The 24,326-nt window shown below is 26.4% G+C and overlaps 1 protein-coding gene across 2 annotated transcripts; it reads left to right on the top strand.

Annotated features, from left to right (window-relative positions):
* The first annotated feature begins 803 nt into the window (after nt 1–803).
* On the top strand, nt 804–9,952 carry LOC114131958 (glucose dehydrogenase [FAD, quinone]-like). 2 transcript variants are annotated; one of them, XM_027997316.2, is made up of 8 exons: nt 804–1,123; nt 5,193–5,338; nt 5,987–6,265; nt 6,351–6,477; nt 6,818–7,194; nt 7,473–7,865; nt 8,923–9,321; nt 9,428–9,952. In XM_027997316.2, the coding sequence occupies exons 3-8, from the start codon at nt 6,035–6,037 to the stop codon at nt 9,785–9,787; spliced, it is 1,887 nt and encodes a 628-aa protein (XP_027853117.1). In that variant the 5' UTR covers nt 804–1,123; nt 5,193–5,338; nt 5,987–6,034; the 3' UTR covers nt 9,788–9,952. The 2 variants fall into 2 exon arrangements, with proteins under 2 accessions (XP_027853117.1, XP_027853125.1); XM_027997324.2 differs by having other exon boundaries at nt 804–1,127.
* The last annotated feature ends 14,374 nt before the right edge of the window (nt 9,953–24,326 follow it).

The raw sequence follows: 24,326 nt of genomic DNA, 5'->3' as shown, positions 1-24,326 counted from the left end.
ATGACAGACAATATTGCATAGTTATTATTCATTTTATGGCATGTCCTATGTTTGATTTGCACTTTGATTTATTTTCGTTTAAACATCGGTCATTTTAAATTAAATATTCGACGAAAATATCATCGACACCGAATGTGAGACGTATCGCTCAGTTGGTTTTTTTTCATAGTATCGACAAAATATCTTATTAATAGGTAAGCGGGAACTCGATTAAACGATGCGGTAATATACAATATAATATACAAAACCTATACTCGTATTGTAACCAAATCTGTAGTTCATATATATATATACATGTCGTAGCATCTCATCTATAAGACTCCGGTTCCTGATACTATGCTTATATAGGTATAAACACTACGTCGCATAAATACAAAGAGGTAAACGCGTTTTCTCACAACTTAGGTACACGAAACGCATAGGGCGTTGAACGTTTAACGTATTGACATTATGTAATGATGTTAACCGAGATAAAAGAAATATGAAATATTTAGCAACTACGTTGACGGGAGCGAGTTCAGGGGTTAAATGCGAACTCGTTTACCTTTTTGAAAATTCCAACGTTAATTTTAAAAATTTAACCTCATCCCCGGAAATCGGCTTGGCGATTTTCAAAAAACTGTCGCGTTTGCGTTTTAATCATAATATTATGATTATGATCGGTACCGCGCGTGGATTCTGCGCAACAGACCGCGTGCAACGACGTCGGCGGTGGTGTTGCTGGCGGACACCTGATGCAGCACCGGAGAAAGGGAAAGCGTTTGCGGTCTACTCTGCCGAGCGGCTACGGTCGTTTAGCGATGCACTTAAGTACGTTTGTCCGCCGCGCTTCGAGACGCACGTCAACGTCCGCCGCTACACGTTTCCGTACAACAACCGCGACGTCCGCGCAGTGTAATAGTCGTCGTTGTGCGCGCCGCCGCGGTTACCCGACCGCCGTTTTTTTAAATCTCGCAAATTTTTTCCATATTATACACCGTTTGATAAATTCGCCGTCGAGTTCAATATAGTGTTCCTGCAGTTCGATTCGCATCGTTTTCCAGTTCCGAGTGTCTACGTCCCTCGCAGTAGTCGGCGGACGACGATTAAAACACACGCTCCGTGATATTGCTATTCTCGCTCGGTGGGTAAATATTATCATTATGATTTATAACGAAATTTGTAACCTTTGACGGCTATTTGCTGTTGTACTAACTTCTCGTGTTTTTAGTAAGCTCTGATGATAATCGTCCAAATTATACACCATGTTAATACCGGTTAGGTTAGTCGTCGGCATGCAATCCCGAGGGACTGATATTATGTAGGAGATGCTGGGATAACATTTTTTTAAATTTATTATGGTCTAGATTTTGAATTTTTGTTTGAAAATTCGTTGTCATATATTCACTAGTGTTAACATTACTTAATGATTTTGTAATGTTATAATAATTAAAATGTTTTAAATTAATATTTTTACTTAAACGAACATATTAATATTATGAAGACTACTACGAAGACGGAAAACTTCAACAGGACTATGGAATATGGTTTATTTTAGCACTATATTACTTCTAGATATACTACATAGTGACTAGCACTGCTAAGAGCAGACATCTCAACCTCTATTTATACGTGAATATATAGATGGCGTGGAACTTATTTAAATCATCGATGTAAAAAAAGTTCTATAAGAATCCACCACAATAATATAGTGTCATATAATACAAAAATACATACATATATGCATAGATACTACAAATACATATATATTGTATAATATTGATGAGTTGAAACATTTTTTTTCCTTTTAGTTTTTGAAAATGCAAATGCTTAATCCCAACGTTACAGGCACCTATTCACCCAATAATATATTGGGTAGTGAACATATTATGGAATTTGCTACACTTAGAAGTAGGACGGTACTACTGACCTCTACCTTTTTTCTGTTTGCGAGATGATTTTTTTTTAATCAGCCGCAATTCTTACTGTCCCCTTCATTATCAATTGCGTGAGCTTGAATACATTCGGTATAAAAGATTACCATTATTAAATTATTATTGTTATTAAACGATAGTTCTTACATATCTATAACCGTATATAGGTAGGTACGGTACCTACATAGATATGATATAATGGTAACATTTTTATACACAATTATACAATTGTATTACGTATAACATTTTGCTCGTAAACCATAATAGAATAATTTAGATTACTATATTTATATTATTTTATTTCCATTTCACTTTATACCAACCATTATTTAATTCTATTACTATTATTATTTTTTACAAATTATCTTATTTTTCTTTCGCTTTGAAAAATTAACATTTTTAATTAAAGGTTTCTATTCACTTTAGCGTTATAGAATGTTTATAGGGCATTATGCAATATATTTCAGGAAAATGTATTACCACTTTATTTTTTTACCGGCAAAGTAAGCATTTGTTACATTTTTTTAAATTTATTAAAAGTTTTATTTTTTTATAATGCCTTCCATTTGTCTTGAAACTATAGCAAGACTTACATAATATTTGATAAAGAATTAAAAATGTATTCATACGATATAATTTATGTTTGTAAATTATAATTAGTAATCAATACACAAAATGTCTAATGAGTAAAATAAAATACATGTTTAGAATTTAATTGATTACCGTAAATTCTGCACGTAGATGTGAAAATTAGAACCACCTTGGATAAAAATAAAAACTGTTATAGGTAGTGTTACCTTTTAATTTCTATGTTTGTATAAGAACATAATATAATAATACATTTATTATTATTTTCGATGTTCGTTCACATATAAAAATCGTTAACTTCTTAACAATTATTCACTGAAAAGAAATGGGTTGGTCCTATAGCACATCACAATGCAATAAATAAAAAATTTCAAAATGTGTCTTCCATATAGAATGTATTTTCTAATAATATTTCTTCTGTAATCCAAATTTCACGAGTACATGTAAGTATAGAATAAAACATTTCATGAATTTTTTATTCAACTTAAATAAGTAGGTACCTATACATTTTAAATTAATTCATGACTGGTTTAGATTCTTTCACTGTTTTGATATAGGTACAATTCTGTCTTTTTCTATAATGATCTATGATGACGATTCATTATAATATATTATGTTATAATACAAAATCATAAAAATAAAAATAAATTTTTTTGTGAGGAATTTTGGGTTTCATTATGTTCAAAAAATAATAATAAATTATGGTACTCAAAAAACAAATATGAATAAATCTAGAGTAATCAAAAACTGATTAAAAATGTATATGGAGATAGTATTTTCAATACTTTTTTCAGTTTTTTCCTCGTTTTATTTTTGATCACAAAATATTCTTAAAAACCACAATTATTTATATGAAATTTTTAATGACGTGTTAAACTGCGACATAGATTAACAGTTTTGGAGAACTTTTAAGCTGTAAAATAAATCTTTTCTTCCCTCAAAATATGAATTATAAATAAAATAAAAAAATTCTAGTCTCCGTTTAATTGATAGCTTACTTAATCTTTGATTTAATAAGTTTTAAAATATATATACATATGTATTATATCTCATTTTATTTTAACTTATACTTAAAAGTAATTATTCAAGCAACATTTTAATTTTACTATAATTTTTTGTTTTAATAATTCAAATATTTAACTCTATGTTATGCAAAACAAATTATTCTTTTGATATGCATTCAAATCTTTTCATACAATAATTTGAGCAGTAGTATATTCGTATACTCCAAATACAATTGATTTTTAAAACAATTCGTTCGTTAAAACAGTGTACAAAAGATTCTTAATGAATAAAGACTAAAGTACAGTTTCTGAACTTTTTAGTTGTAAAACTTATTTTTTTTAATTACACCATAATTTAGAAAAATCTAGAAAGTTTTTTTTGTTATTTCTTTTGATTTTTTCATAAATATAGTACGGCCAACCTCTAACTTGTATCCAACAAATATCTGAAGAATTAAGAATGAAAAGAAGACTTTTAGTTACGAATTATTAAGAATTTGTTTAGGTTCTTGATTATGCGTTTATATTTAATAAGAATATACTATTGGAAGATACCGCTTCGCTTATTGCCTATTGTATTTTTTTTTTTTTTTTATGTAAACAGTTTCACTGGGCAACCAAGTACACAGAGAATACAAGTGTCTGAAGTGTCTATAGACTCTTGATTTCGTAATAATGAATTTGCCGCATCATTATTATGGCCAGTGTTTTTTTTTCCAATTTACATAATGCTTACAACTCGATACCTAAACATAATATCGAAATGTCACTCGTAGGAGGAACAAATCATATAATAAGTGAACTTAATGTTTTCACTGATATATTATTATAATTTATGCAAATCTAATGCATTATCGTCACAAACTCTCAACATGCCGCACTTCACACACTAAACTGCACTGTCCAGTTCAATTATAGATTTAGCAGCGCATAATAGTATTATATCGCTATTGTATTTACATATTTACGGCTATCATAAGACGGATTCTGTATTTCCGCGCGAACTATTCACGACCAATGAATCTCACTCACGATTCATTTGAAACAAAAATATATTACTATTACTATTAATATCATTATCATAGAGCATACTCTATGATCATTATATGTATATATTACACACACGGTATTTCGTGATGGTCGTGAACTTTAACACCGTGCCGACGACGAAGGAAGCGATGACGTGTGACTTTCGTAAAACAGGAAACTTACTCTCGATTGTAAACATACGATTTGAGAGAATAGCCAATAATAATAAATATAGTTATGTAATAATTGGACACACAACAAACGGTGGCCGGTGGGCAGACGATGAGACTGGTTACCTATACGCGAGTATATCGCCTGTAGGGGTCAGTCGGATTGCCGGTCAGGTGAAAGTGTATCCTTGGATTACATCATTATTATATTATATATTTTGTTTCCCCCTCGAAAAAACTTGCACGTGCATTAAATATATATAGATACATATATGTATATTGTAAAACCAGGTGACCTCGATAGAATCAAATTACAACGTTATCGTTCCAATTGTCATTCGTATGTGACGCAATTTCAAAAAATCGTATTAAGCACATTATACAGGTAGTAAACGGTCGACGACGACTACGACTAATAACCGAATAATGTGGCGTATTACGAAAACCGTCGAAACAATGTAGGTCTAATATCCGTGTGATTTTTGCAGGTGCCGAAGGGAGGTTTGGACATTATGTAAAGGCAAATCGCTGCAGAAAAACACGTACATTAGGTCAGTGTGGACAATGTGTATCGACGGACACGCCAGGGATTCGTTTACTGCTACTTTTACGACGACAACAATCCAAAATTTAGGTATTGCATTTTTATGCGACAGTAACAATTGTTTAAATGGTATAAATATTACAATAATACGACCGATTGGTAAAACAGTGAATATTATTGCATAATATTATATATTATGTTATAGGAAGTAGGTACTTCAAGTACATAGCAAACTGTTTGATTTGTGATCATATTTTATAAATCTTTGTTTTTTTTTCCTACAATTTTTAATAATAATATAAATAAAAAAGAATATATTATTTTTTTAAAAAACCATACTGATATTCTAAACAATTTTACAAAAGATGATATAACAATTTTATAAATGTATTTAAATGTTACTGTTACAACGTTTTTTCTCGAACAAAAGATAAAATATTAATGATAATAGTAAAATGTCAATATAGGTTTATTATAAACTATAATAATTGAGTGTTTTATTTTTACATTTTCATTCGTATAACGCATTTGATCTCAATTTTTGAAATATAAACAGTAAGTTATTTTAAACTTTGAAAAAAATAATTAGAACAGCTAAAACTAAAAGCACTTATACTTTTAATACCGGTGGTAACATGTCTGTCTATTTTAATTTGTTACTTAAAAATGTAAGGTCTAAATCGGAAAAACTTTACTTCGATTACGGTTTGACAATAACATTGAAATAATTGGTTATAGAACCCATATCTGCAAGTAATGGCACTACTGTGACCAAACGTAACGGATATGATATTCGCCTTAATTGCGGCCGGATCAGCTTTAAAGGCTGGCCTGACTATTGTTGGGACCAGCGTATGGATGATACCGGTCTTGATAGCCGCTATGGCCTACTACCGGTATGACATTTATGATCCCGAGTCACGACCGTTCAACCAGAAAACACTCAGGCTGGAATACGACTTCATCGTGATTGGCGGTGGATCAGCAGGAGCTGTCGTTGCCAGTAGGCTGTCGGAGGTATACTATACATTTAAATCACTATAACAATTTAGTTTTATTTCAAACATTAATTTGTGTTTGTGAATCCCACATTAATCATCAGATCGGACATTGGAGTGTATTACTATTAGAAGCCGGTCCAGATGAAAACGAATTGTCCGACGTCCCCTCTTTGGCGGCCTACCTTCAATTATCTCGTCTAGACTGGCAGTATAAGACCGAACCAACGGGTAAGTCTCAATGATCCATATAGTAATATAACAATATTTTCATTTAACAAATAATTTTCACGAATTCAATTTGATAAGATAAAAATATATACACTAAAGTAGGTGTAAAATAATTGAGTGTGTACTAATTATGTTACGATTAGGCAAAGATTGAAGAACTTATTTTACAACGACAAAAACTAACATATTTGGAATCGATAAGAGCATTTGTAAAATGTAAATACATGAAACTGATTTACATTTAATGTTTTGTTCAGTACTCTTCAGCAAGAACTATGATCTAATAGCAATATAATACAAGAATATTTTATTAAAATTAGCTTGTTAATCTGTTTTCTAGGGAAGGCATGTTTGGGCTTAAAAAATGGCCGATGCAACTGGCCCCGTGGTAAAGTATTGGGTGGGTCGAGCGTGCTGAATTATATGTTATATGTCAGAGGCAACCGGTATGATTATGATGGGTGGCGTGACTTGGGCAACGAAGGTTGGGGCTACAGTGAAATACTACAATACTTCACTAAATCGGAGGATAACCGTAATCCATACTTGGCCAGACCTGGATCGCCATATCACCGAGCGGGTGGTTTACTGACTGTGCAAGAGGCACCTTGGAAAAGCCCATTAGTGTTATCGTTTGTTGAAGCCGGCCAAGAAGTGACGGGTTTCCCGAACAGAGACATCAACGGCAAATATCAAACCGGGTTTATGGTGGCACAGGTAACTAATAAATAACATTACTTTTAAACACTTATTTACGGTACTTACAAAGTTAACAATATTAATTTAACCGTAAATATTTAAATTAAAATATTGACCATTTTGATTTTTCAACGACCAACACACATTTAGCAAATTTAAATAGGTATACTGAATAAAAATTGATAAAATCATAAAAGTACATTGACATTTTAAAAGCCTAAAAAAATATATTATAAAACTAAAAATAAATTAGCTTTCATATTTACTTAGATATCATTATTTTCTTTCCTATACAGGGAACGATCCGGAGAGGTACTCGGTGCAGCACCGCCAAAGCTTTTCTCAGGCCGGCTAGGCTCAGGCCCAATTTGCACGTAGCCATGCAAGCTCATGTGACTAAGATCATCATCAATCCAGCCACAAAGCGCGTGACAGGCGTACAAATGTTGCGGGATGGTCGGGTGCATTTAGTGCATGCAAAACGGGAAGTAATCTTATCGGCGGGTAGCATCGGCAGCCCGCAATTGCTGATGCTTTCCGGGATCGGACCCGGTGAACACTTGCAACGACTAGGCATTCCCGTGCTGCAGGACCTGCGGGTCGGTGACAACTTACAGGATCACGTAGGAATGTTCGGATTGACCTTCATCGTGGACAAGCCCGTGGCCATAGTACAAAATCGATTGAGGGTACGTAGCAAACTTCCTGTACTCACGCGTTTTTTATGAACTATTACTATTATAATATGTACACCTAGTAAAATTTCATTCACGATCCATGCTTAAAGGTCACCTATGATATTATCTAATCAGCATTATCTACAACCATGAGTTACTTGGATACAATATAGAATATTTGTAATAGAATAATTATCATATACTCTCAACGGTTTCGTTCGCTTTGATATCAACGTTAATTGCCGAGACTCGAGAGAAAAGTTTTTTTTCTTAATTTTTTTTAGTTATTTAACTTTTTATGTATTCGATTTAATCTCATTCTAAATCATTATTTTTATACATATATTATCGATTTACAAGCATGATGTTATATAATATACTTATTAGAATAATTGATATTATGTGTTCATGTGGTAACTAAAATCCTCTCGAATTATGCAAACTAAAAAAGTTTGCAATCTTAAAATTATCCATTATTTTTATTTAAAAAATAAATATAAATCTATACTATAATATTATTTTTTTGTTATTTTTCTAACTATTTTCCCAGTCTATGGACCAACCACCGTTATTTATTTTTTATTTTTTACCATTTAAAGTATATTTACAACCGGTTTAAAAAAAAATTCTGCAGTTTCTCAATATTATTATTATTTACTATTTTAATAACATACTTTGAACACAAAAATGTTGAATAATATTTTTAAATTGGAACCGAAGTATCTTTTTTTATTATCGATGTTATATAAGCATTACATCTTAAAGATCAAATTTTGTAATGTATTTTTCATTCATTAAAAATACAACAATATAATATTTATAATCAGTGCCAATAAATTAGGTATATTATATAAATGTTCATAAAAGAAAAAAAGAAAAAATGTATCCTATACCATAAAGAACATTAAATATAAAAAATTAATAATAAATATAAAAGAATAAAAAAGTTCTATTTAATTATTTCATATCGTATATTATTTTTTTATAATACCGACTTAATAAATTATATTTTTTTTAAGTATTGGTACTTAAACAATAACAAAAAATTAATACTAAATACAATGTTTAGCCAGTTCCTGTTACTATGGAATATTTAACTCGAGAGAATGGACCGATGACTACGCTCGGTGGAGTTGAAGGACTCGGATTCATCCCTACAATTTATGCTAACAATACAGAATACCCAGACATTCAATTTCATATGGCACCAGCTAGTATATCTTCAGACGACGGCATCAAAGTACGAAAAATCCTGGGCGTTCAAGATTACATATACGACAAAGTTTTTCGTCCAATAGCCAACAACGATGCATGGACCATTATGCCCCTTTTACTCAGACCAAGATCTCGAGGAAGTATTAGACTTAGATCTAGAGATCCGATGGCTTATCCTTATATAGATGCCAATTACTTTGACGACCCTCTAGACATAGCGACTCTGGTGGAGGGCGTCAAATTGGCAGTAAAAGTTAGTGTTTTACTTAATCTATCAAAAATAATATAATATGTATCATCCAATTCTTACTGGGTAACCGATAATTAATTTTTTATTTGATGATTTATTTTACACACAGATTGGTCAGGGAAAAGCTTTCAGACAGTATCGTTCGCGACTCCATCGGACGCCCATACCAGGATGTGCGCGGTTCGAGTTCGGTTCCGATCAATATTGGGAATGTTCCATTCGCCACTTTAGTATGACCATTTATCACCCAGTGGGCACTTGTAAGATGGGACCACCTAGTGATCCAACTGCAGTAGTAGACCAAAGACTTCGTGTGTATGGCATACAAGGTTTGCGGGTGGTAGATGCGTCGATAATGCCTACGATCGTCAGCGGTAATACGAACGCGCCGACAATAATGATTGCCGAAAAAGCATCTGATATGATCAAACAGGATTGGCTTTCCAATAATATTCGTTACCATGGTTGAAGAGACGCAGTTTGACTCGACAACATGCCACTATATAATATTTAAGTTGTGCCATTTTATACTTGCTATGTACTTACCATGTACAAATATTGTTTCAATATTATACTGTACACAAATTTTGTTACCATTTTTACTGTATATAAATATTAAAATGTTAAGTTTTTATATTAGACTATATTATTAATACTCGTCAAAAACTGGGTTAAGTTTTATAATAACTTGATAAAATAATACCTAAATTTGAATAGTACATCAAAATTTTCATAAAATACAATTAATAATTCATATATTTTTAAAACTTAGTTATAATGCATATTATAACATGAACAAGTAAATATTTCATTATTAAAAATAAATTCATCCAGAAATAAACAATAGATAATAAAACCATATAAATTTCCATGTCATTACCATTACATGTCTGATTCTTATAATTCTCTATTTGCATTTGTTTTTGTTTGATCGATTTCTTAATATTTTTAAACTCCCCATTGCTAAAATATCCAGTTGTATTCTATTGTATGTATAAACAAATCTAAGTCCAAAGAACAAGCATAGAATAGATATTTAGATATACTCAATGTGTTCTTTTTTTGTTGTAATGGTCATACAACAAAATAAATAATAATGAATTCGATTTATTATTGAACAATTTTGCAATTATAAAATCAAATCAATCAATTAAGTGTATCTTATACAATTGTCATTTGTTGCTTGCACAATAATTCTAATACTGAAATTGCGGCATTATTTCAATTTAAAATTAATTACAATTTAGTGAAAGTTATTTATACGAATATATAAACATTAATTTAGTACATTTTAAATAATTTTTACTAGCTATTTATGTTTTATTATTGCATCATTGTAATGAAATTGTATTTATTAATTATTATTTAAAAAAAATAAAAATTAATAAGTATCTATAAGTAACAACTATTATGACTGAATATTAATTAATTGTAAATTTAATTTTAATTTTTTTTCCATGATCTCCTATAAATATAATTGTAATATTAAATCTATATTCTATATTATAACATGAATTAGTATGTCTTATACATCACTGGCTACTCTACATATTATGTATGTCTCTGTTTTACTCTATATAGAATTATCCTTAATTGTATAATTGTATTGATCAAAAATACAACACAATCTGAATACATTTTATGGTATAAATATATATGAAGCTATTTACAAACGAATAATATCAATTTTGATATTTTTTTTTAATATAGTATTGTTATATTTTGATACTAATAACGACTCATAATTATATAGTTTAATTAAATGTACACAAAACAAATATAAACAAACAATAGTCGATTATTTTCTAATTACTTTTCCAAACTAATAAGGTTATTAGTATCAGTATTACAATTTTATTGAATGTTGATGTATTATTATACTATAATCAAGTATCAACAATATTGATCTGAATTCAAAATGTAATTTAAAAGTTAAGTTACTTGTTAGTTAGGTATTTCATAAATACCACGATGAAAATAAGTATTAACCGACAAACAGACAACCACTATTAATCCTAAACATTTTAAAGTATTTACATATTATATTTATTTATTATCATAAATAAGAAAAATCGATTAAATGCATTTTGATATTATTGATAAAAATAAATAAAATAATTTGTTAGTTACATCGTACAAATCTTTTCTATATAAAAAATAAATACAATTTTTAAAAAAAAAATTTGTAAAAATATGAACAAATTAAATAAAATGAAGTGTTTATATTATCATAAGCAATAAAAAGTAGTAGAAAATATTTTTACGGAATCGTTTTAAATTTGTGAAATTAAAAATGTATCAGTTATTTAATGGAATAAAAAATTAATTAATGTAAATTCATAATGTCAATGTTATACTTACCTATATTAGCTTATATTGATCATAGATCAATAAGTCATAAATCTTTAGACAAATCTATACTTATATCGTACATAATAAGAGCATCATGCACAATGACATTTTATGATATCATGGAAAATTTTTTGGTCTCTCAAACATATAAACGAACATAAAGTATTTATAATAATTTTTCATTGTTATTAAAATAATCAATAATAATTATTAAATATTTGACAGTTTAAATTTGGAAAATATGATCAAAAATATAGACAATAAATTACATTATGAATAACTGTATCGCAGTCAATTAATGTTTATGATAAAAAATAATATTGGTATAATTCTGATTCATGTAATACATAATATATATATATATATATATGTACGTTGCAACAATTACAAAAATGTTTAGTGTAACTGTTTGTCGCTATACCGACCATTATAAATTATATGTATTAAATTATATTACATACTAAAAAAGTTCGTTGAGTAACCACCTAATTTATTTGTTTTTAACAGTATAATATATTATTATATCAACTGTTCTATTCCTAGTAATATCTTAAATACAAAGTTCTCAACAATGAAACAAGCAACAGATTAAAATATAGCAACTTTTATTTATTTATTGTATAGGCATCTAATACTTATTTATTATGCCAATGTTGAATAAAAATTAAATTAAATTAATTATAATTAGGTGCCATAAAATTATCTTATATTATTTCTATTTTAAAATAATATATGCATAGTATTATGTTTAATTGATTTAGTCTAAGATTTCCTATTTTGCAAATAGTTAGTTGTTAAATTATTATAAATTCAAGGAATTGTTGAAAATGATTCATAATAACACTTGCTTTAGATCATACATTATACTTGTACTCAACTATCAAATTTATTTTTAGACAAATTTATTGACATTAAATAATGAAATAACGACCACATAATAATATATTATAACCTTTTTTATTTATCAAACACAGTAACTATTCGTGTGTTAAGTAATCTTTAATTTTTATACCTGAGTATAAAAATATAACTATATTATATATTTATTATAGCAGCTAATAGATACATTATTATATCAAATTTAATAGATATTATTTACTAATTTTTATTACAATGACTTAGTATTTTTAGTTAGATTTTACTTCATGAAAATATCAAAATTAATTAGTACATTACTTAATAGTTTAATAGTTAAAATTTAATTACCAGAGTAAGTTTATTGAGTAAAAAACACATAAATAAGCGTATACTTGTCTAAAATAATGCGTTAAAAAATTTTGAAATTTGTATTTAAACACATTAAAAATCTAAAACTATACACTAGTAATATGTACAATGTACATTGTACATAATAAAAAAATTTAGAAGTAATCGTTTTTAACTATCCTGCTATACAAATTACAATAGAAGTAACACTCGGGGAAAAAACACTCATCTAATTTATATTTTTTTCTCAAAACCTTCGGTATTAATATAAAAATTTAAAAATAAGACTAAACGCCATGCAAATAACTTTTAAAAAATATTATTGTTGTGTAAACTTCACATAGTAAACTAGTATATTTAATTAAGCTATCAATTATAACTAGTATTAATTAATAATTATTGCTAGTGTAAATTTAAATGAAGGCTAATAATCTAGCTGTTAAAGTCTTATTTTTATTCTCAGTAATTTAAAGGTTTTTTTTATAATAGTATTTCTAACAATAGTTATATTATAATTTATAGTCAATAACTTTGATACGTTTAATGTATGATAGGTAAAACAACTTAATCATCTAGCTGTTAAAGCCTTATTTTTATACTCAGTAATTTAAAAGGTTTTTTATAATAATGTTTCTAATTATAATATTAGGTATATTATAATTTATAGTCAATAACTTTAATTTATTTAACGTATGAAAAAACTTACTTAATTCTAAGTAATTTTCAGATATCATAATAAGTAAATAAAATTAAAAATTATTTCCTGTTTAAAAATCTCACATGCTGACATTATAATAATGTACCTTTACTGAAATGTGGAAACTTAAATAAATGTTTATAATTATAAGTACTTGATGATTGTTATTTATATAAAACAATAATATAAGTATAGAGTTTACATTAAATTGCATTTAAGTTAGAAATTGCAACTATTAACAGTACTACATCTATTTACCATTTTGTTTTTTAATTTACGCATATACATACTGAAAATATGATCTTAATAATTTCTATATTCAAGTAAGTATTTAATGGTCTGATAGTTGGATCGGGTGCTTAAAATAATTTTCACTTGTATTCTGTAATAATTCTAAAATCATCAAAATAATAAAACTATAGTTCGTACATGATATAACACTAATAGATATACAACAAACATATTTATTATACTCAGTTATAACTTTGTTTTAAATTTTAAACAGTCAAATAAATAATAAAACGTTAAATATAATTAAAAAATTGAATTGAATTAAAATATTGAAATTTATTTTGTGGGCATAAAAATAGATTCATATTAATATGTTTCTACTATATTTAAAAATATATATATTATACATATTAGTTTTAAAAATAAATGAACAGATTATATGAAATATGAATGTGTTCAGAATAAAAAAAAATCCAGTTTAAAAAATTTCCCCATTATTTTGAAAGAAAAAACAATTTTATGAGTAAGGTAAAAATCTGTGAGTCAAATAACTATTGACCAAAAAAATATACTGTAAGATCAGTGACCATTATTGTCTTCATTATGAAATCAGCATTAACATAAAAATTAGTCATTTTGAACGAAGGAGACTCAGACTCACCAAGTCACCTAATAATTAACTTTCTTTGACCAGTTTAAACAACAGTCATCGGTATTTCCTTTGATGAGCCATAGAGACAATATGTGCGAGGTCGACGAAGGAACAAAAAATGGAACGTGCATCTGCACTCGTAGACTAGTTAATACAATATTCCTATAGGGTCAAGGATGTGGAATAAAATATGTTTACATTTAATTATGAGCTGAATTTTAACTTTATCATTAACAAAACGTTATAAAAATAAAATGATTTGTTTTTCTTTGTTTGTCAATTTTAAGTGTATTGTTTTTATGATATTTTTTTCAAATTATGAAAACAATTTAAAGTTGTTATTTAGTTATGATATCAGATATATATATTGAATGAAAATTGACACTAGTTTTAAGTAATATTTTCGATAGGCGTAAGTAAGAAAATTACTGACAAATACTAAGTCTCAGTAAGCATGGTGTAAACCGTATACATACAGAATGTCAAATTGTTTTTTGAATGTATTTTTATTATTGTTTTTAAATAATATGTAATAACCATAATAATAATAATTTACTATTTTGACTTTTAAGCATCTAACAATTAAATAAGCAAAACCTTCGGCTCTTATGATTTAATTTATTGTATTAAATTCACAACATCTCACGTACCATAACTCAAGAACATCAGTTATTAGGAAGGTAAGGCATTTACTTACCACATAGTAACTGGTATATAAGAGAATTACCTATTGATTAACAAACAAAACGCAAATAGCAAAATCATGGACATTACACGAATTGCTCATTAATCAAATTCAATATGTTGAGATGTTATACTAGACAAATAGTAATAATCTGTATAAGTATTTTTAAGATCACATTAGTTTTAACAGCCATCGAAATAAATGTTAGATTAAACATGACACACTTAGGTGGATTTATAAAATGCGACAATAAAAATTGTAACAAAGCGTATATTTCAAAACTGAGCTGTATTCGTGGCCCAGTTACAATAAATTTGATGTACGGTATGCACAGACGCACAGTACATAATATATAGGTATGAGGTATACTCTCTATAAATTTCAGAAAACATTATTCTACTTGTTGTAAAAATTCGCATTAAATTGTCTTATTGTAGGTATAAAGTATATTATTACACATCATGCCACACGGTGCAGTAAATTTGTAAAGAAAATCATTGTGGAAAATTCCCCTGATCATCCCTCAGTAACGATATACGATTACTTTATTTAAATATATTACGCCATAATTGAGCTTAACGACGCAACCGCCGGACTCCGGTTTAATTTTACTATACTTCGACAGTACGATGGCCAAAAAAAAATAATCTATTAGTCAGATAATTACATAAATTGATTACATAATGATACATTCTTAGAACTGAACAATGTATTTATAGGTACCTATACGAGTTTGGAACGACTGTATTGGGGGCTAAAATCTAAAATGTTTATAACATAATATATAATATAAAACGTCACGACTCCTATTGATGAATAGAATAATCCATCAAAAGATTACTACGTAATATTCTGTTGGTAAATTGTCATGTCGCCGACTCACTTCATTATTCGCGGATAATTACTCTTATTATCAAACAGCAACCGCAAAGTAAAAAACTTCAACTACTACAAGAAAATATACACACGTTTTTAGAGGAAATAACCAAGGTAATATGGTTACCTAAAATTGTATAGTCTTTAAACCCATTAAAGAATATGTACACAAATGATGATTTTTATTGGTCAAAATTAGAATGATGTTTACACAGCATTATTCGTATACAACTTAGTTAAAACTTGATATATATAATATATTAGTATATGTCATAAAATTTATAAATATATAATTACCTACACATTGAGATTAAAACTAATAAGGTTAAAGGAACAAAACTAAATCGCAAGAAAAAATTAAATAAGTAACAATTTGAAAGTTAGTGTAAGAAGAATGAAGTATAATACCTTAGTTTTTGTTAAAATTATTTTAAGTGCCTATAATCAAAATACTTAAAAAATTTAAATAAATCGTAATGATACGTCTGTTCATTTTTCAACACATCGCACATACCACATTATATTTTAAATGATTTCCAGAAACTATTTTTGAGTTGTATATAACACTTTATAATAAAAAAAACATATGTTATACATATTTTTATATGTTTTGTTTCATCAAAGAGTAAAATTAAAGACACCCATACACTAATATATTATTGAATCGATACTATTATTATGAATTCATTATTATATATAATTGAAATGAAACTTATGACAATTATAATTCTCTCCACCTTAGCTATACACTTGCTATTATTATTATGAAGTATATGATTTATAAACATTACAATATGTGTGGGAACATAAAGCAGTTAAAACAATAATATGTTATCAGTTATCACATATTATCATTAACTTTAATAGTATGTATTTATTCAACATAGTACTTAGTCATATTACACCATTAATTGTGATAATCCATTAATACTACTTAATACTGTCTTCTATATACATGGCCATTGTTCACCGTTAAGTTAAAAAAAACGTACAACATGTACGAATTGTTTCATAAATTGCACAATCCCCATTTATATGCGTAGGTGACTACCAGCAAAAATATGTATCTAGGACATGTTAGTGCGTAGAATACATCATCTAAAGGTTTCTACATTTGATAAAACTAGCGATTATAATATGTTATAGTACCACTATAATATTATTATACCAAATTCTTTTATTTCATTATTGGAATATACAATATTACAATATATTTATAACTTGTAAAATATAATATAATAATAGTTAAAATAAGTAAATTTGAGGAGGAATGTCGGAGTAATCGCTACTGTAGAGTCAAAATCACCTAGTAATGGTACTAGGGGTGTGACCCCATTCTTCAGGTATTATAGTAGTTACACAATAAATATAAGATCACTGAATTGCATGTCTTACGTTAAAATAATTATTGGAAATCATACATTTAAAATATATAATAATATTAGTACTTACAAAAAAAAAATGTTCATTTGAAAAAGTTAAAATTTTCACTTTGATATGAATAATATACCTTAATTTTGAATTTCTTTTCTCAAAATATTATTTATTGTGTAAAATATACATTTTTTATTTGGTAAAGATTTGATATTTAATATAAATATATTATATATATCCGTGTGTGTGTGTGTGCTTATATCATGCAATTAACATTTAAAATTCAATATAAAATACATTTTTAGAGGAGAATACTGATACACTAAATCTAGAAAATCTATAGAAAAAACAAAGATAAGTACTATAAATACAAGAAAATAAATAATAATATTAAGAGCAAATGCTAAGATCAAGACAGTATCAATAAATCGAATTAATAAACTAATTTTAAAATATTTAAGTACTTATATTATATTTTCATGTAATTATTACATAGGTTATACGTAAGATTTATATCTAATGTATTATAATATTAGGTAGTAGGTACACGACTACGATGACATTAATTACTGAATCTAAATTTATTTTAAAATGAAACATAATAACTGCATGTACCTATAGGCCAACTTATCTGACCTCGAACAACATTAGAGTAACAATAATATAATAGAGACTATGTAGTATAATGGATATCTCATTGAAATTCAGAAGTGTGCATCAATTCAGAATGTCATTGAGGAATATAGTCAGCCGCACTGTGCCAAATGGATATGATATAGATACGTATATTGAGATTTGGAAAATGTCCAGAATAGTACGTACTAGAATATAATATTGTTCAACATGTAAAATATAACTGTTCTGCTTGTAGTAATAATTTGATTAAATTCACCTTGTCATTTTAACCGTCAACAGTTAAAGAGTACTAGGTATGTGATATACAATTAATTTTTTTTTTAATCCTCAAAAAAGTATACTAAAAACATTATACAGATATGCAATCTAATTATGTATTTTATGTTTTAAAGTAGTATCTATTTAGATTTTATTTATATTTTACCGCGAATATGCCAACTTCAGAGTATGTAATAAATTATTTTATTTTTCTAAACAAGTTTTTTACTTAGGATAGCTATTAATTTTTACTAATTTAACTTTTCTTATATGTGGTGAAATGAAAATATAACTTTGTTTGAAAATTTATTACATGTAATATTGATTTTTGTACCTACAAATGATTCTTAGAATTTATGAAACTGTTTTAAAGAGTTATAAAAATTATTTGTTTTTATTTCATTGTAGATCACATATTCGTATCTTTTAGGTCCTATTAACCATAAAGACTAATGTCATCGGTGATATTATAAAATATAAAATATAGACCTTTTTAATGTTTTCTGGTAAATATAGTGATTAAATTAATGATATTAAATCAATATAAATATTAAACTATTAAATTCTTAGTTAACATATAACAATTTGGAGCAACTTTAAATGAATCAGGCAATGATATCTGTGAAAATAAATTTTATAATTCATTAAGTAATTATACAGTTGACCCAAATACACTAAAAACAATAACTCGTTAAATACATTTAAAATTTATCAATAAGATGACTTGATAATACCAATTACTAAAATAGATGAGTTAGGTAAAAGTACAATAAATAGGTCAAATGACATTTAAATTTTAAATAAATTTAAAAAATATTAATAATAACAATAACAATAATAAATTGTACTAAATACATATTATATAGAATATAATAGGAGATGAAGTTATCACTAAAAATAATAAAAATAAAAGAGCTTGCATAAAATATTAATACAAATGAACTTATCAATTTGGATATAAATATACTTTTTAAATATACCCAGTAAGTAATTTTTGTACCGTGGATGAAAAGTTGAGCAATATAAATTCAAAACGATAACAGTATTTGCTGAATATATTAAAGCCAATTTCAAAAAAATATTTGTACGTACTTTGTAAGAAATAGGCTGACATACCATCTTCGCTCAGAATCGTATTTTGTACACAATGATAAATCATCGATAATAAATTTAACACATCCATTACAGTGACCCACTTGATACATAGGTACCTACATAGATATCAATATACAACATGCCCACCTTTTTAGTCGTCGACTATTAAAATAACAAGGTGAAACAATTACCTATTTAGCATTAGCGAATAGCGGTTAGACAATAAACATATTTATGAGTTCATAGTAAGTACCAAAAATACCTAATATGATTTATGTTATGTACTTGTATAATTCCATAAAAACTAATTGTTATTGTCAAACTAATTTCAGTGTCAAATAGTAATGTCAAATGAATTATAGGTAGGTATAAGATTAATTTCAAAAGTTTAGTCAACAGGTAATTATCATTTTCTTTAATCTCTAGTCATGTAGTAGGACGTAAGTAAAAAGTAACTGCCAGCTAGTTAATGCGATGATAGCCGATAAAATTATTTGTTTTTTTTATTAATTATTATATTTATATGTTATTGACGTTAATAATCAATTACATTTGTATATTATATAGAATTAACTCGTTATTATAGTATGTTCATAAATATAATCTGAATTACATATTTTATTTTATCATATTTGTGAGTTATTAGTATCGATATGAACAATATGTACTTACAAATTATTAGAAATACTGAATTGATTGACAGCATAAAAAAATATGTATCACCTATATTATTATATTACAGGGGCAGCCAAACGGTCGATCGCAGACGATTTAAAAGTTGATCATGTCAGAATTTATTTTTAGGCCACTTGTACGAAAATTTATAGTGGTGGTAACAAAATTGATTCATGGAAGATGATCCTCAAAGATAAAGTATATTTTTAGTAAATCGTGGTCAGAATAAGTTTAATCACCCCTATTACCTGTTATATTTTATACGTAACTGTTACTAATACAACTTCTCGTAGTTATATTATAATATATTAATTTTATTAATTACCCCGTCAAAATAATTTAAAAATAAATATATATGTTCACTAATCAAGTTAACAATTAAATTAGTTAAATTTATATTTAAAATTATAAATAAGTACCTACATAAAATGTGCTTGTAGTATTAATACACTCTTATGCCACACAGAAAACTCAATTTGATACATATGACTGACAATGATATATCAATGTTATATCTATGTAACAGCGATGAAAGGTCCGCCCAAAAAATAAATAATAAATAACAATGGGTCCTTAAAGAATAATACTATAGCATTTGTCAACCATATAAAGGTAGATGGTAGAAGAATACTGCTGTAAAGGAAGTTTTATGATTATTCTATTAGTGAATTTAGAATTTCAACGATCGTGTTCAAAGTTATTAGCTGTGAGCTTTTGAAACTTAACCATAGTAAATTAAAATGTCTAGAAAGATATTATTAAGTCGAATACTATCATAGAGCATTGGACGTATTATAACAAAATAAATAACCTATAAAATGTATGCATGAAATTAACCTACTGGTGCTTTAATGCATACCTAATGCATTTATGTGTGTTCTTTAATTTTTTTACGTCCAACCTTAAAAAAAAACCATAAGTAAAAATATAATCAATTGTTTTTATTTAATGACTATTCGCAACCTCTTACAAAATATTAATAACCTCTTGAAAAAATATTTACAAACTATAGATTAAAAGAGAAAACAATAAAATATACAAAAAACTTATATTGAAGGTCCTTAAATACACAATATTTTAATATTTTTATTATTTTTAACTTTACTTTTGCATCTAATTTTAAATATTAATATTAAAACTTTATAATAATTTTAAATAGGATAAACTTATTAAAAAAAAGTTTATAGTATAATATTATATTAATTCAAATCAATCAGGGAGGAGAAGTAAAATTCTAGTAGCTTACTTCTTAATGACTTAATATAAGTATGATACATTTTTTTATTAAAAAAAAGTATAATATTTTAATAAAATATTTCTCATAACACTAATTATATTAGTTAAAATTTCAAAACTTTATAAAAAATAAAATATTTGTTAAATTTTTGGAGGCCAATTATTTTTTATAATTCAAATGTCATAAATGTTATCTATTTTCAATTAGTTTTATAACCAAAAATCTCACATTTTATCAAACTAATAAATACCTACATGACTAATATTACTATTTATATATAACTATTATTTATGAATATAGTTAATTATGTTCATATAAAAATGTAAGTTCAGCAAACAATATTTTGAATTTTTTGGTTTTTGTAAGAATTAGCTAGACAATGCAAATTGGATTATAAGTTTTTTCTATTTTTTTTTTAAAATTATTTTTAAAAAAATACTCTGTAAGTTGAGATCGAATCATTTTTTCCACTTTATATTATATCACAAAAACATATTATTACCTATAAAATTAATACATTCATGACTGTTCAGAATTTAAAATTATTATTAACTAACTAAAAAAAGTAAAAATTATTGGTTTTATTATTTCATTAAAATAATATTATTATTTTCGTGTATTTTGATTGCTGTAGTAATACTACTAATACTTAAACTGAACGCTTCAATGAAATTTAATGCCAACAATATTTTTTTCAAAAACTGTAAATTTAAAATTTTTATATCAATACAACTATTAACGCAATGAACATTATTATGAACATGTAGTGTGTAAATATTTAAAACTGTACAACAAATGACAAAAGTAATTTTAAAATTAAGGGTCATCTATCTGATTATTCAATCTAATAATTCAGATGTTAACTTCATACACATAATATAATATAAGCTTTATCGATTTATTTGTATTTTTTTCTTGCTTTCATCAAAATTTTCTTATTTTCATAATAATAATAAAATCATGAATTAGACATTTATAGTTTACATCATTAATTTATTATACTCAATATCGTTAAATATATAATTTACTGCGATAAATTTTGTCCACAATAATATATTACAAAAATAAAATATTTATACGATTCTTGCCCTTTTAAGTCTTTATTATAACTGTTAATTAACACGATTTTATTTTTAATCAATTGTCTTTGTTTTAAATTATATTATGAAGCTCAAGGTTTTAGATATAAAAGTTATTTTTAATTTCTATAGTTATACATCTAGCTTGACTCATCGTCCCATACTCCCATCACAATGTGAATGCAATTTTCTCAAGGTGATATGATATAAATATTGGATTTCAATATATTTCCAATAATAATACTTTATTTCAAATAATAATTGATTAAACAATATCATTATATTTACTTTAGTTGGATACTTGGATCTTCCCTTAAGCTGTAGGCTGTTTTGAAGGTTAGAGTTCTAAGTTGTAAATAGAGATCGTCAGATCGAAGTTTATGACAAATATCTTAGATAAAACAGCATATTTATTTAATTCATTCCATTTTATCATCATAATATAACAATTATTAACAGTTCATTCAAAAAAGTAACAATAATTTCAAATAATAATGAAAACATGTTGTTCCATGTGAATAATCTATATTAATTTATTTTAAACCTGTTTAGTGTTCACCGAAAGATAATTAATGTTTAAACGAGTTATAAAAAATTTCAAAAAATATACTAGTATAATAATTGTATGATGACCACAGTTTTATAAACAATAATTATTACGTGATTAATAATATAAAAATTTTATAAATGTTTACCACAAAATACTTAGTATGTAAATGTTTGTGATTTGATAAATTGTATAAACACTTTAACTTCAAATAATCAAATATATGTAAAAAAAAAAAATTGTGACAATATATTTTTACTGTTATCAATTTACCATTAATTTGTCTGGAGGCAAAAAAAAATTTGTGTAACTAAAAAATATTCAATTTTTTTTGGTTTCCCTAACAACGTATTGTTTAAAACTAACGGAGTAACTTGTTCCAACTGTTCTGAGTACACATTCAAATATTTCCATATTGAATTTATATTGTAAACACAAATTTATTTTTCATACTTTTCCTTTCATAAGTCATTAATTACAATTACTTTTTTATATATTATAATTAAATGCATCTAAAATCAGTAATGTCTCCACGAAGTCGTAAACAAACTAAATAATGGTCTTCAAGATATATATATACTACATAATATACTGGGGTATAGAATTATCTATAAATAATCTTATATACAATTTCAAAACCATGAGTACAATTAACTTGAAACATTGTCTTTTATTAATATAAATACTGGTATATTATGATTAGTTTTTATAACTGATTTATTTTCCTATTGGTAATATGGTTTGATGAACTATTTTTTCTCAAAAACATCACAATATAGTATACTGTGAAATATTGTTGTAATTAACTTATTATTCAGTAATTAGGCACCTACTACATACAGCAGTTTTATTAAATTTCAAGGGTATATGGTAGACAACAAAATTATAGCAATATTCTATTCCTATTTTTATGTAAAAGAGCACGTGCAGAATTGTATTATTCCACGGAAATATTATACAGTATCAACTAATATTTTGTACAGTTTGGTGCATACAAGTATTTATAAGTTTTTATTTATTTCATTTATAAAAGACTTTACATACATTGTTATATTATATATTGTTATTAATTGTTATATTCTTATTATAGTATCAGGTTTTACCTATATTAATTACCAAAATCTACCAAATATGTTTGATCTATTAGAACATTAATATATATTTATAGATAGATTATTTTATGGTTTGAAATATGTTTAGCATATAATAGTTTTGTAAGATTTCCACACAAAACAATAGGTAAATGGTTACATATTATAATATGTAAATTACTACAAGAACATAAAGACGACCACAAGTCCATACACGATCAAATATAAACCTGCAATACCTATTATAGTTCATACAAAACGAAGATACAATTAAATGCATTACTTTTAACACTGTACTCGTATACCTATAACATAGG

Source organism: Aphis gossypii, chromosome 1 (assembly GCF_020184175.1).
Source record: "Aphis gossypii isolate Hap1 chromosome 1, ASM2018417v2, whole genome shotgun sequence".
NCBI lineage: Eukaryota > Metazoa > Arthropoda > Insecta > Hemiptera > Aphididae > Aphis > Aphis gossypii.
The sequence above is the reverse complement of the archived record's forward strand: the minus strand, read 5'-3'. Positions and strand labels throughout refer to the sequence as shown.

Excerpts from the sequence above, each read along its gene's own strand:
- LOC114131958 (XM_027997316.2), top strand. The coding sequence starts at position 6,035 with ATGATATTCGCCTTAATTGCGGCCGGATCAGCTTTAAAGGCTGGCCTG. Across the intron at positions 6,478-6,817 it reads GTATAAGACCGAACCAACGG|GGAAGGCATGTTTGGGCTTA; the intron begins GTAAGTCTCAAT and ends TCTGTTTTCTAG. Across the intron at positions 9,322-9,427 it reads GCGTCAAATTGGCAGTAAAA|ATTGGTCAGGGAAAAGCTTT; the intron begins GTTAGTGTTTTA and ends TTTTACACACAG.